The 17,062-nt window shown below is 45.4% G+C and overlaps 1 protein-coding gene across 1 annotated transcript in view; it reads right to left on the bottom strand.

The window, feature by feature from the left end:
* plekhh1 (pleckstrin homology domain containing, family H (with MyTH4 domain) member 1) overlaps positions 1–17,062 on the bottom strand; it is a 31,646-nt gene that overhangs the window by 2,037 nt on the left and 12,547 nt on the right. The window contains exons 3-29 of the mRNA XM_076747879.1: positions 16,555–16,617; positions 15,205–15,354; positions 15,024–15,107; positions 14,633–14,714; positions 14,158–14,340; positions 12,986–13,749; positions 12,541–12,619; positions 11,627–11,718; positions 11,351–11,498; positions 11,090–11,226; positions 10,776–10,886; positions 10,429–10,515; positions 9,898–10,056; positions 8,557–8,637; positions 8,048–8,227; positions 7,851–7,962; positions 6,843–6,955; positions 5,637–5,813; positions 5,394–5,491; positions 5,115–5,292; positions 4,354–4,509; positions 3,367–3,464; positions 3,043–3,184; positions 2,801–2,943; positions 2,410–2,539; positions 2,040–2,123; positions 1,270–1,416 (exon numbers count right to left, since the gene is read on the bottom strand). Coding sequence (XP_076603994.1) covers positions 1,270–1,416; positions 2,040–2,123; positions 2,410–2,539; positions 2,801–2,943; positions 3,043–3,184; positions 3,367–3,464; positions 4,354–4,509; positions 5,115–5,292; positions 5,394–5,491; positions 5,637–5,813; positions 6,843–6,955; positions 7,851–7,962; positions 8,048–8,227; positions 8,557–8,637; positions 9,898–10,056; positions 10,429–10,515; positions 10,776–10,886; positions 11,090–11,226; positions 11,351–11,498; positions 11,627–11,718; positions 12,541–12,619; positions 12,986–13,749; positions 14,158–14,340; positions 14,633–14,714; positions 15,024–15,107; positions 15,205–15,354; positions 16,555–16,617 — 3,978 coding nt within the window. The remainder of the gene's footprint in view (positions 1–1,269; positions 1,417–2,039; positions 2,124–2,409; positions 2,540–2,800; positions 2,944–3,042; positions 3,185–3,366; positions 3,465–4,353; positions 4,510–5,114; positions 5,293–5,393; positions 5,492–5,636; positions 5,814–6,842; positions 6,956–7,850; positions 7,963–8,047; positions 8,228–8,556; positions 8,638–9,897; positions 10,057–10,428; positions 10,516–10,775; positions 10,887–11,089; positions 11,227–11,350; positions 11,499–11,626; positions 11,719–12,540; positions 12,620–12,985; positions 13,750–14,157; positions 14,341–14,632; positions 14,715–15,023; positions 15,108–15,204; positions 15,355–16,554; positions 16,618–17,062) is intronic.

The raw sequence follows: 17,062 nt of genomic DNA, 5'->3' as shown, positions 1-17,062 counted from the left end.
GTGAGGGTATATAAAAACAGGTGGATGTGAATGAGTGAGGGCTCTCTGTTCCCTCTCTTATCTTCAGAGCTCCTTTATAGCACTTCAACACCTTGAACGCTCAATCCGTCCACCCACATTTCCGTTACGCCTCGGCTGCTGATGGTTTATATCAGCGCTTCCCAGCCTTTTTCTTTTTTTAACACATACCCACACAGCTCTGTCAGATGAACTCAAATACCCCCTTCATCAACACCCCCTGTCATAATGTGCTCCTTTCACTTTATTTCAAACTGAACGTTATGTGGCACGAGAAACTACACAGAGCTGACATTATTACAGCGCTATGTTGTGCTAGCTATGTGTCCATTTTAGCTATCTATGTCACCATTTACCCAATGCCTTTGGCTAATTGTATTTTACTTTTAGATAACTATTTCAACTGTTGGGTCATTTTTCACCATTTATCTAACAGTTTTAGAAAACCACTGTATCCGTTATTTTTAGCCAGCAGTTTATCCATTTTAGCTATGTCACCATTTATCCGATACCTTTAGCTAACTGTGCGTTATTTTTAGCTAACTATTTAAAGTATCTGTTCATTTTAGCTAAATATTTCACCATTTAGCAAACAGTTTTAGCAAACTATTTTATCCATTATCTTAAGCAAGCTTTTTATCCATTTTAGCTATCTATTTCACCATCTATCTGATACTTTTAGCTAATCATGTTACTTTTAGCTAACTACTGAAACTGTATATTCGTTTTAGCTAACTATGTTACCCATTACTTTTAGCTAACTATTTATCCATATTAGCTATCTATTTTACCATTTATCCAATACTTTTTGCCAAATATATGTTATTTTTATCTTACTAATCCTACTATTTCTCCATTACTTTTCGCCAACTATGTTATCTTTTACTTTTAGTTAAGCTAAGTATTTGAACTGCATATTCACTACTTTTAGCTAACTGTTCAGACTTCTCTGCTCGCTTGCTTGCTAATTATCAAGAACTCTCAATCACATCATGTTGTGTTCAAGTTACAGCTGACTCAAAATGTGGATGAGTGTTTTCTAATGAAATCTTAATTTCTATTTTCAAACAAGTTGAACTACTTCATAGTATTTCCATGTGCCCCCTGGTAACTACAAAACTACCCGCTGGGGCACAAGTATCCCTGGTCGAGATTCTTGCCTTAGACCATCTTGCAAAATGATCAATCAGACTGATCATTTGTGCAGATACTCATGATACTGCAGACACTCATGATACTCATGCCACTTACCTTTGGTTTAGACATTGCAAAGACCAGCTTCTCCACGCTCTTCTTCCCGATTCCAGGCTCCCTCTGCTGGCTCGTGACCACCATGAAATCGTCACAGTAACCGCCGAAGGTAACGACAGACTGGTAGGAGTACGTGACCAGCGTGTGCTGAAAAACGAAAGCATTGCCGGTGTGAAACGTGCAGCGAAGCAGATATAAACACGGAGCATGCTCCGATTTTATTGCCGATCCCAAAATAGGGTATGGAATTCTTTTGGGAAATCATTTTGGTTTCTGCTTTTTCGAAGCGCAAATTGAGTGTGAAGAAGCATGACATAATTTCCAGCAACTTCTCGTGATTTTCACTTTGTTTTTCTCTCTGACGGTCTGGAAGCGCACGAGCAACGCCGCCCACCAGACCAAGAATGAAACAGATCAACATGGGCTGCTGAAAATTACAGAGCTCAAGCTAACGTCGTTTACATGTTGGAACTGCTGTCTGTCAGGGTCAAGAACGTCAAATCAGAGGCTGTCCATTTTAGTTTCTGGTGTTGGAAACACCACAGAGTAAAAATCATTCCAGACCAGCGGTTCGACAAAGCTCTGCAGCTGTGGCCCGGCCAGCTCAGCGCTGCAGTTGTCAAAAGGAATCTCACTTTTTGAGCTGTGAGGAGATTTTCTACATTCTGAAATGTTCGAAACAAACTTTACACCTTCTCTTTTCCTGTGTTTTATGTAACAACACAGGACAGGGATGGTGTTGATGGAGGTACCCACACTTTGAAACTCACCATTGTATAGTCCAGCACACACAATCCATCTTCATTGACTGCCAGCCACACCTGGCTCTGCTCGACAGGAGAGGGGGGGACAGGCTGTGGGCAGGGAAAACAAAGATAGCTCATGTTTCAGGTGTAATGCATCCGAGTAAACATTACAGCTTCCTCTCTGGGTCTTCTTCAGGTGTCAAACTGGTCCAACTTGTGGTTGAAAGCTTGATGGATGCATGTGTTGGGGTTCAAGTCGACTGAAAAGTACTTTGGATGAAAGGCTGATGAAAGATTTTCTTTAACACTTCAAAGCAGGGAATGGATGTAACAGACGAGAGCCTACAGGAGGTCATACAGAGCACAACATTAAACATGTGGACTGAACTTTTACCTTGGCACTGAAGAGTTTGGCTCCAAACAGGGGCCATTTCCGAGCCACGGTTAGGTATATTCTCACACACTCGGATGCACTGCACCCACGTAGCATAGACCACTTAGTGGTCAGACGCTCAGTAAGATCTCTGAAAGGGGAAAAGGAACACTGGTTAAAGTTTAAATCTCATCCGAAGCAAATAACAAGAACAAGCACAACAAGAACATCCTGCAGTATTTGCATCTGCTCTGACCTTCAAATTCATTGATCAGTTTATGAGAAAGTGCCACCACGATGTTTGTGTTGTTGTTGCAAGGGGATATTGCAAAATACATCAAATAAATCTGTATGAGGACATTAGGTTCTGATGTTGATGTATTTCTTTGGACAACAGCAGTGTTTGTTTTACCTGAGCTGCTCTGAGCTGCAGTCCTGTTTGTAGCGTTTGGGGTAGAAGCGCTCTAAGGCCTGCAGGAGAATCAGCTGAGACTTAGGCTGAGGAGAGCCGGCAGGAGAGGAGGCAGCCGGTCTCTCCAAATCACCATGTTCAACCTGGAAGAAGGAGAACATACAGTGACAAGGTTTTCATAAATGAAAATACGAGGCCTTTCAGTCCAGTAAGTTTTGTATCTTGACATCATCTTTACAGACCTGTGCCATGAGGGCAGCCACTTCAAGAGCCAGCTCTTTGTTCACAGGGAAGTGGCCTTGTTGAACTTCATCATTCACCTGGTACGCCAGCAGGAGGCGCTCTCGCTCCGTCTCGCCTTTCACCTGAGATCTGAAACACAACCTGCACGTGCACAAATGAAGAAAAGGCTGTTATTAAGCTAGCTTTTCCGATAGATGCTGGAATGATGCAGACTTCATTTTCAAGATGAACGAACACACATCACATCACCATAATAAAAGATGCCGAGGTGTTGCGTGTGTATGTGTGTGAGCTGGCCCCAGGTGTGAGAACAGAAATCCTACCTGCTCTTATACGTTAGGCGGACGATCCGAGTGCCCTCATTTTTCCCAGGATGCAGCTCTTTTAGGGCCTGCTCCCACTTGGAAATGACATCACAGATCTGGCGAAACGGAAACAAGTCAGTGTGCAGTCGCACATATGGAAGCTTTTACCTTATTTCTGCTTCTGTCAGCAGGTGGCAGCAGCTCCAGCTCCAGAGAAAGACATTGATCTGTTCAAAAATGTGCTGTTTCCTGTGTGAGCCAGACAGTTATAAATGTATTCTCTTCACTGTCGCTGGTGGGCCGGTTAAACATAATGGAAGAGTTTCAGTAACCAAAATGAAAAGTAAGTGGAAGCAACTCTTTTATCATGATTGAGTGGAATTAAATTACAGAGGGAGGCTATGCCTGTTGGAATAGAGCCCTATTCACATGGGACTAGTATTACCATGGGACCTCATGTGATTTAGAAATTATCCCCCCATGTCTGTGTATTTAATGACATTATGTCCCAGATATGATGTCATGGTTCTGCAGAACATCAACCAGTCAGAAGCTGAGCGCCTCTTCTTCAGCAGCCACATCAGTAATACAGTTAAGTGTTGTTTTCCCCACTTTCTGCATTTGCTACAAGCATAAATGCACATTTGCAGCTCATTTTGATCAGACGCTTTGTGGCTGAACCTCTTCGTCATCGCTCATTTTAAAAGGTCAACAGAAAACAGATGTTAAAAAAGAAAATAAAAACACGCCACAAAATCACAGAGATGCTGATTCACACAGGACGAATAGTATCGCATGGCCTCGGTGAAATATTTGAGGTGATTTGGGCACATTCATTTGGTGAACCGTCCCTTTAATTTATCAAAATAGTCTTTTACTACCCACTACTGACCCTTTGAAATATTAGGTAACATGATACAAATATGAATAAATGCACCATGACAGCCTCAGTGGTGTGTGGAGGGTCTCTTCCATCCATTCGTGTTCGGTGACCCTCACTCTTACCTTGGCAGACGGCTGCAGGCAGTGCTCCAGGTCTTTGCCCGATGGATCATCAGTAAAGAGAGCAAACCCGGACAGCTGAGGCTTCCTCACACCAATCCTCTGGTTCAGTGTATTGAGGAACTCTTCCACTGTGGTGGAGCCGTCGAAACCCACCACCTGTGCACATGAAAAAAGATAAGACACAAGTCATTCTCATTGAAGAGAAGCACCGGAAACCAGACCGGACTGAACCACCTTCAGCAAGAAAAGTGACAGCAGCAGATTAGAACTGCAGATGTGCTGTTCAGTGCAGCTGTGAGAGAGAGTTAGCTTTTTTGCCAGGACCCTATGTGTTCAGGTGGGTCTACCTGCAGACACAGCAGCTACAGGACAGCCTATAGTGACACCCTTGAAGCATGTTAAGAAAAGATATCTCTGCGTTGGCAGTGTCGCCGTGCAGGTGACATTAAATACTGAAGCAGCTATTTCTTAATTTTCCTACAGGTGGCAACATCAAGGTGTCCTCACATCTGTAGGCATAAACTGATGCTGCTGTATCTCTCTTTCCCTTTAGCCAGCACAGGTTGGAATGTGCAGAACCAGACCAAAAGCATAAATCTGCTCCTCCTGAAGGAAAAACTGCTGTTAAAAGTGAGTGAGCCAATTCAAGAGGTTTCCATAGAGAGGACAGTGTATCAGTGTCAGATTATAAGAACTGCATATGAGTTTAAAGACGGTCATCACAAAGACAGTGAGTGTGCTGACATGGTGTGTTGTGTTACCTGGTAGGTGTTGTTCATGAAGTGGACTGGGATGCTGAAGGGCAGTGAATGGTGGTAGGGGTTTCTGAGCAGGATGGAGACGATCTCCATACGTGAAGGTTTGGCCTCGCGCTCTCCATTCTGCAGCGTTCGCTCCACAGACCTCTGACAGTACACCGCATACTTCCCCACCTCACTCCTGTGTGGAACAAAGACAAGTTAACAGTGCATTGAAAAACTGCCCCACAACTTCTTCACTTTAAGGAATCATGGATCAAAGACAGGCTTTGGGAGGCTCACCTTGGGTCGGCATTGCGTTGCAGGTATTGTCTCAGGTACCAAAGGAAGTGTTGTTGAGGAAGGAACAGAGCCACACACAGAGACAACAGCTGCCAGCACTACAGGAAGAGGTGATGATGAAAGGAGAAAAACTTTCATTGACAGGAAAATCTCTTATTCATGAGGGGAATTCAGCAAAACTCTGCTTTACATTATGGTTTTCTGTCATGCATATCTGAAAATGGTTGTGTGCTCCAGGCTGACCTGTGTGAGGGAGTAGTTGTGTGGCGTCCGGCGGTTGGTCTGCTTGATAAGCTGACAGTACATTTCATTCTGCAGCTCCGGGTGGGTCAGGCACACTTGCAAAGCATTCTGGGCCAGCGAGGTGTGATAATCGACAGATGGCGACTCGACCAGCACGTTGATGAAGAGCTGGCAGGACTGCAGAGAAGGAAGGGCGGATACTTAATCCACTGACGACCAGCAGGTGGAAGCAAACACACACCAGAGACTCCACATGCATCATAAAATAATAAATATAACAGAACTCCAGGTGATGATATTATCCAGGTCAGAAGAAGTGAAAAAACAATAAAAATCCTTGACATGAGGTCAGCACGAGTCCAAATGTGCATGTCATTATTTCTTGGAAGCGACCTTTGTTCTCGTCCACTGGGACGGTTGAAGACAAAGACCCAGTTGATCAGTTTTCATCATTCTCGTCACATTCATTAATACTTCAAAGGGCTGAAGTAGAGCTTGAAAAGTGTGTCACTTCCTTTCACTCTGCTCCTTTGTGTGTGCTTGGGACTGTTTTTTAAGGCTGGCTGGTCAAAGAGAGCCGATCCATTCAACTTTCAATCCTGCAGTGTAGTGACGGTGGCTGATGGGGCTCTGAAGCATGAGTCAGGCATGGGAGGGGGCTTCTGGGTGGGCGCACTGAGGGCTACTGGGCTGAAAAGAGAGGAAAAGGATCTGCCATCCTCCTACAAGGTCCCTGTTCTGCTCTGATCCCAGTTCTCCTCCCCCATCCTGTGGCGTCCATATCCATTGCTGCCACTCTCTGAAGGCCCTGACCTCCCATGTCTCCTCTTTAAAGGGGCTCCTTTCACACTGGCTGGAAACCAGAGGAACAGTTAGCCTCAATCAGAGCAGATAATCAAGGCCATTATCTCTCTTCCACACTTTTAATGAGCTGGGGCCCTTGTCCTTGAGCCTTTGATCTGGTTTAGAGGCGGGAGGGAGGAGACGAGGAGGGCCACAGAGCGCATCCAGGAGTAGGAGGGATAATGGGGGCTATGGTCTGGGCAAACTGGTCTAAGACGGGTGATGCCTTGAACAGACCCACGCAGTGAGAACCGGACAGAAAAGGAAAGAGGAATCCAGAGAAAGGGATGAAAGGAAGAAGAGAAAAGTAAGTGGAGGGGAACAAAGGAGACAGAGAGAGGGCTGAGAGGCGGAGAGACCGACCTTGAAAAGCTTGAGAGCTTCAGTCTGCAGCGCTTCAGAGGGCAGAGTGGTGAGAGGCGAGCGCAGACCCTCCTTACAGAAGCTCAAGGCCTCGCTCTTCCACAAGGCAGATTCTGGGAAAGGAAGGAGAGGCGCGCACACAAACCCACGCAAACATACGCACGCACAGACAAACATAAAGATTGAGTTTCAAAGCCGTAATGACTCACCAGCTGACACGAATTCACACACAGCGCTCCAGTCGTAAACGCAGTCTGCAGTGTGGATTAAGGCTGTCACACAGCGCGGATCAAAATAACACGGAGCATACTGCTGCGCGAATGAAGCCGGTTGTGCATCGACTATATGTGTCCAAGGGGAGCAAATATATCTCCAATGTTGTCAACAAAGAATATAACAGTTTCACGTCACCTTCACTGCAGAGACATGGACGAAGGACAGGTGACGTTTTAAGGTAGTTTTTGTGTGAATCTCTTGGTTTTAGTGTCCAATGATTTAGAAACACACATAATTGGTTATTTCAGTATGTCCAGATTTTTAGGCCAAAACAAAATAGATGATTAAAGAACTTCCCCTGGCTACGGATATCAGTGCATACACAATGTCCATAAACAATGTTTTGACCCTTTTATTTCTGGTTTAATAAAATCTATCAAACTGCTCAATGCATCAGTGTTAAATAACAAGCTTTGCCTAAATAAGATACAGCATAAAGTTAGAAATCCAACTTTCAATACTTAACAATTTGGGAACATTGGATGCTACAGACACACGTTGGCTCACACTCAGAATATTACTACACTTTCATTCCTGGCATGATGTCAGTGCTTCTAAAATCCTGGCGATTGTGCAGCTTTATTGTCTTACGGCTGGATTTTCATACAATAATCATCAGCCAACAACACAAGCCTGCTACGGCCCACTTTTTGGACAGGGTGATAACTTTGTAATCATAGTTCTTAACACAGAAAAGATGAATAAACATTACAGATAACAGGGATTTCTCACCTGGGTCTCCCTCTGCATCGAGGAGTTTACCAATCAGCTGCTCCGACTCTGTGCCCACCTTGAAGGTTGCGCTGCTGCCCGCTGCCACCGTCAGGTGGTACAACCATGTGTCCTGAGTAGAAAACAGCATCCTCATTAATGCACATACAGGAACACACCTACGCATAAATTACAGTTTCATCAAGATATTCTGGTACCTTCTCCTGCTTGGTGCCGATGAGCAGGTAAGTAGGACTCTGGTCTCTGGGCTGGACCACTAAGGTGCAGTGGGAGGAGAGGAAACCTCGACTGCCCGTCTCATAGTCCTCATCTGAATCACAGGAGCGATCCACTTCCTGTACCGAGGCCTCCCGCATCTGCAGCTGCCCCAGAGGCAACTGAGACAAAAAACAGAGAATATGTAAACATGGACTCAAATAAAAGATGGTGGTAAATGGTACGAGACACACCTCAGTATAGACAGATTTAAATGTGTTTATTTAAACCAACTTGACATAATTACAACTTCTTTCTCTCGTCTAAACAACTGTTGTAAGCACTTATCCTGTATTTGTTAAAAGCCTATTATTTTGTACAGATTAAGACAACAACTGCGGGGCATGTATGTGGAAACCTTTCTGAGACAGGTGTTAATAATCACTAACAAAAGAGTAAATTGAAAGCAGGCGAGGGCATGTTAGGAGACGGAGAGACTAGTTTTACAAACCTTATCTTCCTGATTGCGATAGTAGTAGAAGACTTTTCCAACCAAAGAACACCAGACCAGCTTGGAGTGTCCATGTTTAACCTGAAACAAGAAGAAAGCAACGTAGAAAGTGTCAGGATCAAGACTCTCTGGCTGCTCAAAACAGTAGTAAATATAAGATTTTTTAATATTCTTTGAAACTCAGACCAAAGAACCCTTCAAAAGCTTGGCAGATGTTGGTCAGGGAGCGTCTACATCTGACCAGCAGATGTCCCACGAGTGTGCAAATCATTTAACTTCAGTGACCTCAACAATAGTTTGAACACTCAAACTGAGACTTTTTTGTGCGTGTTTCCAAAGCAAAGTGACAACTGACTGCTGCCAAATGCAAACAGGCCATCCACGCTCTGATTCCTGCACTCAGGAAAGCAGCTGCAGATGATGATCTCACACCAATTTCTGCGACAGACTTCTTCCAGAGAGTTTTAGAAATGTGAAGCGATGATGTCAAAGGAGGACGCCGTCGACGCGAAGCCAGCTGCGCATCACTCAGAAGGGGTCGCCGGGGTTAACAGCCCCTGTCTGAGCTGAGATCACGTCATAACCAGCAGATCAAAGACAAGGACTGGTGAGAGGACGCGGGCTCCATCATTTCAGCTGGAGGATGACAGTCATCTGTCAGAAACTCGTCACACACGCCCGTCAGATGTTTGAGCGTTGTCACTTCACCAACACACAGGCATCGGCTGAAGAGAGGCGGGTGGAAGGGAAGCAGAGCTCAAGCATTCCAGGAGCTCGAGCCTTATAGCCGCGTCCCAACATGCTCTGTCTAAGCTCGTCCACCCCAGAGACAGACACTTCTATATCTGTCTGAAAGAGGACATTTAGCCTGAAAATGAGTTATCTCTGGCATCAAGCTTTCAGAGAGAAAGCTTGGCTAATCTACACCTCTTGCATTTTGCAGTGGAAGTGGGGCGGGGAGGTAAAAAATTCGACTAGAACCAAGTTTAAAAACTAATACAATCAACTACATTGGTTTAGTAAATACAAACAAGTACATAACAGACAAAAAGTTTTATTAGAGTCGTCATCTCTGTGCAATCGGCTGTTTTTTGTCACTGCTGAGTTTTGCAATCTGCTGGACTTTAAGACTTATATGGCTTTAATGCTGCCAAGGCCAAATGCCTCATCTTCAGTGTTAATGACAGAGAAATAATTTGTGTATCTGCCCTGTGATTTTCATCGTCCAACTAACTGTCATGAAAATCAGGACAATAGTTTTTCTGTGCTCCTGCTGACAGACAAACAATCCGGACCAAAAACATAAAGTAATAAGGCGACAAAGCGAATGAGCCTCCTGACCTTTGTGAGCCAACCTCTCACAGTGGGCTTGGCGGTGGTCTCCACAGTAATTGGGCTGCTGGCCTGGACTTTGAGTATGTTCTGCAGAACCCTGATCCACTCCTCCAGGATGTTGGGTGAATCGGCGGTCAGATAGAAGGTCTTCTTCTCCGTAATCAACTGATTAAAAGAAAAGGGAGAAATATGAGAGAAATGCTGAGCCAAGCTGGCTGAGATAGCATCATGGTGTCAGAATGAGATCAGAATCGGCTCCTGAAGAGCCAGGAAAACATTCCAGGCCAACAGTACACCTGATGTCATTTTAAGCCGCCTCTCTGGTATGCAGCAGTAAAGCTCCACTGTGATGCTGCGCTATAATAAGAGTGTGTGTAGCTGCACCATCCCTCTAACAACCGTCTTTAAGTGTTTGCTTTCTTGCCACGGCCTTCTGAATCGGAGAAAAACTGATCAACCACTTCAGTTCTTTGCATAGCCTGTTGAAGCGTGCAGCATAAATCACACTCTGAGGTTTCAGATATGTTTTCCACTCACTTGAAACGTCTGCGCTCCTTCTCCACGAACTATACGGCAGGACGAGTTCAGCTCAATCTGACCCTGAGGTTTCCTGATCACGTCGCTCTGAACGCACACACATACACACACACAAGAATCTTAATTTCTGTCCAAAATCATCACGATAAATCTCATCGTAAAGTTTGAAACTGCAGCGATCATGTACATCTTTTTTTTATTTAACCTGACGACACAGCTCGTGATAAGATGGTGCTTCGACCGCAGCCATCCAGCAAGCAAACACAGAAAATTTTGAAATATTCGTGCAATGTTTTCTGTGCGGACGGCGAAACCTTAGAAGGAAGCAGGCAGGCAGGCTCACTCACGGGAGATTTGTAGTAGAGGATCTCTCCATTCCTCAGGATGAACCAGCGACGTTTCCAGGCTTTCACCTGGCTGCCCATTTTCAGCAGGTACCCAGACTTCTCCAGCATCTCCTGCGCACACACACAGCCCAGGAGCCACGTAAACACAACTGACTGGTTGCACTGCATTTAACTTTAATGATTTATGTGTGATTAGATTAGAGCTGTGCTGATTTAAACAAGCAAGTTGCTGGTTTTTCAGGCATCTTGAATGTAAGTCACAGGGTGGAGGTGACAGCTGAGGGCAGCCAGTATAAAAGCAGGACTCCACTCACAGGCCCAGTGCTCTCACAGGAATAGGAGGAGGTTCGCTGGACTTTATGCTCCGGTTCAGAGTAGTCACTGTCCAGGGAGTAGGCATCAGGAGGGATGGCATAATCACTCTCTGAGCTGATAGAGGACATGGACACACCTAAGAAACACAGGAGAAGGTACCATAAGATACTGGCTGAGGGGAGAAAAACGAGACAGAAGGCAACAGAATAGCAGTGCATGGTTTCCTCGGTCCCGTCTGCAGTGACATCTGCCATCCTCACCCCTCTTGACGGCCCGCGGGCTCCCGGGGACACTGCCCTTCCTGTCTGGGCTCAGGATGGAGGTCCGTAAACTGGCCAGAGAGCTGCTGTCGTCCTCAGACCCAGAGTCATCATCAGGTAGAGGCACGCTGCTGATCTGAGTGGCTTTCTGAAACAAACCATCAAAATCGTATTCATGTAATTTCAGTCCAGATGAAAACTAGTCTGGTCCTAAAAGTCCGAAGTAAAGCACAGATCCAGCCGCCCTATATCAACAACAAAGAACATGTCACTCACCCCTTTCAGTGTGGTATAGACTGGTACGTTGATATTCTTATAGATCAACTGGGTGAACGGACCTGCCGCTGGATACTGGGGTAAACTGGAGCCTGAAACATACACAGGAGCATATTTATTCACAATTTATCTGATTTAACGTGTTTTCTTTCGGATACTACACAACGTGAAGAGTGGAGAGTCACAAAAGGGGGAAAAGGGTCATAATATCGGTATAATTCAAAAATAATTGACACATTTGCAGCAGGACCGTATGCTTCCCGAGCGGCCGACCCACTGGTAAAAGCAGTCTTACAGTCAGATACAACTGGTCCATGGTATTCATTTTGCCAGAGATCAAAATGTTCCAACAACAGATGCACCTTAAGGCACAAACATGAGAGGAAGCTGAATAAGCTATGACTTAATCCACAACAGCCGCCTGGCAGTCAGCTCCATGTACCTGGCAGTCAGGATATTGGAGCATCAGAGTGCTGTCAAACCTCACCGTCTGCATCCTGACAAAATGGATGATGTCTGGACAGAAAGCGCAGCAGTAATTACACCCAGACCACGTCCTTTCATCACAGCTGATTATAAAGCAGCCGCTCCCTCAGCTCCTCTCCTGTGCTCTTCCTCAGCTCTTCCAAAAAAAAAAAAAAAAAGGGAGGCGGAGATCTGAACAGCCTCCCGAAGAAGAGCCCACACCTGTGCAGGTGTGCGGAGCCTCAGGCCAGAGGAAGTGACATCAAAGGCGGCAATGACAGATCCAAACCAACCGCACACTTCCACAGCAGCTTTAGCATCAGCTGAATGAAATATCACTTCACTCCTACACCACCCAGGCTCATGACACACACGCAGGGTTACACTCTGGATGTGTGGAGTGGATGACTGGATGGCTGGTTTCTCGTGTCTGGCTGCAGGGGACTCACCTCGTCCGGGGCCCCTGGCTCCAGGACTGGCCTCTGATACTCTCATTCCTGACTTAGCCACAGCGTAGATCCGACTCTCCTGCAGAGATCAACAAAGTCAGAAATATTCCTCTTCGCGTCACTTGAGCATTCATTATAAACAGCGTCAGACAATACAACATTTTGGCATTGAGAGCTTAGCTGTGGAAAAAAGTGTAAAAAAAACCAAAACAGCAGGTTTGTGTATAAATTAAACAAAAACGATATAAGATAAATCACAGGCTTTGAAGGTGCTGCTCGCTGGATTATATTATCTTTGGACAGAGCTATGCTAGCTGTTTCCCTCTGTTTCCAGTCTTTATGCTAAGCTAAGCTAAGCTAACAAGCTGCAGGTGGTCGCTTCCTAATTACCAAACAGACATGAGATGAGTATCAAGCCTCTTATGAAAGCTAGCTTTTGTCATACCCATGAAGGGAAGCGATGTAAAGGAGGCGTCGGTGGCTTCAGAACCTCTGGATCCAGCCGATCCAGTTCTTCTGCGAGTCCCACAAAGGAGACTCCATCTCGGGATGGCTCCTCTGATCCTGACCCCTCCACCACCCCGTCCATGCTGTCAGGAAGCCCATCGTCTATGTCCGTTTCTTCCACAACCTGTGAGAAGGGCAAGGTGGCAGTGCCTGTGCTCTTGAGGGTGGAGGAAGTGGAGGATGGGGTCATGATGTCTATGCTGACGTTGAGGTGGTGGAGTCTGTCCAGGCTGGGCTGCGGCTGGCTGTAATGCTTCTTGACCAGCTGGATGCTGTCTCTGGGCGTGAGCGGAGTCCGAACTTTGGGTAACGTCATGCTTGTGCCTGACTGGTGAACTGAGGGATTCGGGAAGGGGTTGTTGGTGGAGGGGGAGCGCGACAGGAGCGGGCTCTTGGGCGTCAATCTGATGGTGGGCTCTGGGGAGCTCGGACCATGGGCCATCTCGTAGGCCGAGGATGAAGAGGAAGAGGAAGAGGATGAGTGAAGGCAGTGAGAGCGGAACTTGCTGTTGAGCTCATCGGAGGAGTTGTCTCTGTCGGAGCCCCCTGCCCCACCTTCTGGGCCCACTGGGAGCTCTGGTCCACCAATGGAAGCAGGGCTGCCGGGACCGTCCCTGCTCCAACCCTGACAGAGCACATCATGGGCCGCAAGGTCTCCGAGGCAAATCCCTTTACTGCACTGTTCAGGAGCCCTTTTCACATCTGAGGAGGCAGATCGGGAACATTTGAGAAAGCCGACATGCTGTGAAGGAACTGTTTCTAATGATGTGGAGGAATCTGAACGAGAGCAATGGTGGAAAAGCAGGTTACGCTCATGGAGTGGTTTAAAAACTTGAAGTCTATGGGCAACTTGATGCGTTTAGAAAATGTTTTTGAGTGACTTCAGCGAATCAAAAATGCAATCTTTCACAAAGGAGCCAAACACTTGCAGAGACACCTTTAAGCCTACAGTAGGTGAGCAATTGCTACTCATAACCTGAATTTCTTGGTGGAATCTTCCAGCTCTGTTCCAGTCATGTGATCAGCCAGACTTGAATTAAAACACATGCTCACAGCTTCAAAAGCTTCCTGCTACCCATCCTGAGATAACATAAATTAATGGCAGCACACCTGTCGGCGAGGTCTTGATATTAGAGGCGGCTCCGCGGGGACCCGTCTGTCTCCAGCTGTCATCTTGGGCAGGTGGTGTGCCGGGGCAGCTGGGAGGAAACAGCGGACTGCTGGGCACCAGGTGGGTATCCATTACAGGGGAGGTGGCAGGGGATCCAGAGGATGCAGGTTTCTCTAAGAGAGCTGGAGAGGAAAGACAACACCAGTGACTCAGTGTCCTCCCCACTGGAGCTCTGGGAATATATCACAACAGATACTTCAGCTCCCTCTTCGTCCACACGACCTTTTAGTGAAATTGGCAAACTTAATTATCTTACATTAAAATGGAAAGCTGGGAGCGCATTTTGTTTGTTTGTAGATGCTGAAAAAGAGAGCAGTATCTGCTTTTTTGGGGTATTATGTGGCACTTTTTAAAGGTAAAATACGACAGAAAATTGCAGCATTGCATGCTTATAGCACAGACTGCAGTTCTCACCTTGCAGTTTGTCCTGCAGCAGCATTATCTGCTCCGTCTGCTTCAGGTTGGCCATCTTCAGCTGCTGGTTCTCTTGCTCCATCTGCAACAAGGTAAAAGCAAAACTTTGAGCAGCGATGCACAACGGCTACATGACATGAATGAGCTGGTGTGGTGATTTGATGCCTCGTAAAACTGTTTCATTACAAAGATACATGAGACGTCCTTTATAAAGAAGCATTTTGTAATTCTGAGCGGTTGCAGACAAAACTGAAGTGTATAAGCAGCTGTAGATAATACTCCTTTAATCATCGGCATCTCTTGCTGCCACAGATAATGTCTCTCAGCAGGGTGACGGCTTTAAGAGGCTCTTACTTCAGTCAGGGGTGTTTCTGTACATGTGTGAGCTTACCTCTCTAAGCTTAAACGTGACCCAGTCTTTAATCTTGGCAGCCTTCTCCTCAATAATTTTTGCCTCCTGGGCTCTGACTAAGATCTGTAGCGAGAGAAAACAGGGTTGTGGATTATTTTAAACTACATTTTATGAACATAAATGGACATTTCTGTTCTTTATCAGATGGCTCCGTCCTTACCTGTTTTTCCAGCTGCATCTCTAATCTCTTTATCGCAGCATCTTTTTCTTGAACTTGACTGGTCAGGTCCTGATACTTTCTGTACAACGAGCTCTCTGATTCGCTGGTTTGTATGTTTGCAGACTTCAGCTTTTCTTCCATGACATGGATCTGAAATGCATAATTAGAGCAGTGAACGCACGAGCGCGGCCAAAAGACGGCTCAAATTTGCACGGTTCGTTTAGTTTTGATGGGCACCAGACAAAGCCAAGAAGAAAACACCGAGGATACTTTTGTGCCAACTCTGACGAGAAAAAGCTTTCTAAGCCCTGAGGTATTTCTTGTTTTTAAAGAAAGGGCACCATTAAATTACCACCTACAGAAACACCTGGAGCAGCCAGTAATGACAGCAAATCTGAGATTAAACCCAAAGGCAAAAGAGAGCGACTGTGTGTCATATGTACTGCATGAGGTTTCTTATCCTCAAACCACATTCTCCTTTTGTTAAGTCCCATCAAAGGTTGACTCCTACTTAGTGGTTACAAGTCCAACAAAACAAAACAAAATCCAACTGACTCTGCAAGTTTACCGATCCCAATTTTAGGATTTCTTCACAGTGTTGAGCATGAAAGTTCAAACAGTTCTTGACCTTGAAAACTTCAATTCAAGGTCCACTTATTAGCTTTTTCCAAAGATTTCAACTTTAGATCACAGCCTGCCTTAGCTGATGGACTTTTGCTCAAATACAAACTGAACAAACTGCAAAGAAAGCAGTTGAATATAGCTTGATTTCTTTGTCAAATCACTCAATGTGTGGGGAAAGAAAAAAACCTTTTTTCCAATATGCAAAAAAGATGTCTGTGTTCACTGACTCAGAGTTTTCTACTTTTTAAATGGTAATTCTACTTTATTACAACTTGGGCCCTAATTTCCATCAGTTTTGATAACACTGCAATTACAACAGATTCTAGACCAATGGTGCAAAAAACGCTAGTGGTCAAATGTTTACACAGGCTGTAAATAAGATAACAGTTTAGCCAAATTATTTAAACCACCTTTTTCAGGGTAAAATCAAAATCAAGTCAATAATAATCCTCTGAGAGGCACAACAGCCGGTATGACACATTTTACATGACTTTATATTCATTCATTCATTCCAAGGCGACTTACAAAAAGTGCATTCAAAGTCAAAAAGGAACAAAAGCTATCAGATATCATCAAAAAGTGGAATTGCGACCCTCCCAAAATAACATGTTCAGAGTGCAAATTCTTCAGGCTTTCAAAGCCGAGCCAGGAAATTTGCCTGTAACAAACTACAGTTTACAGTTATTTTACAAGCTGTGGTGAAAAGGGTGAGAACTGCCCCTCTACCTGTTTCTCAGCGCTCTCTGCCCGCTGGTCAGCCTCCGTCACCCTCTGCTCCAGCTCCTGCATCTGGAAGAGAGACAACAGAGGTCACGACACAGGTCACCCACTCCTCAAGAGTCACATTTCAGGTCATTTCAAGAAAGAAAAGAGCTACAGGCCAGAACAGCAGGTTCTGGCAAGACACATCCCATAACCTGCCACAAAAGGTCCTGTTAGACAGATAGACCACCAAACAGCAAGCCTGCCTACACAAACACACACCTACAGATTCTCGCAGAGACACTTAATCCTTCATAATCGCTGCTGCCGTCGGGAAGACATTTAAAAGATTAATGTAGTGGGAAGCTTTAACAGCACAAGCGTGTTAAGAAAACATTCCTAATCAAGAAAATCTTGTAAAGGACAAGAACGAAAATCAAATAATTTGCTGTTTGATAAGGAGTGGCGCTACGAGCAGAGGGGCACAGACGCACTGCGGAGGCTGCACAGGAGGCTGAAGGTCTTTCACATT

The sequence above is a fragment of the Chaetodon auriga genome, chromosome 14, assembly GCF_051107435.1.
Source record: "Chaetodon auriga isolate fChaAug3 chromosome 14, fChaAug3.hap1, whole genome shotgun sequence".
In the NCBI taxonomy this organism is placed as follows: Eukaryota; Metazoa; Chordata; class Actinopteri; order Chaetodontiformes; family Chaetodontidae; genus Chaetodon; species Chaetodon auriga.
The sequence above is the reverse complement of the archived record's forward strand: the minus strand, read 5'-3'. Positions and strand labels throughout refer to the sequence as shown.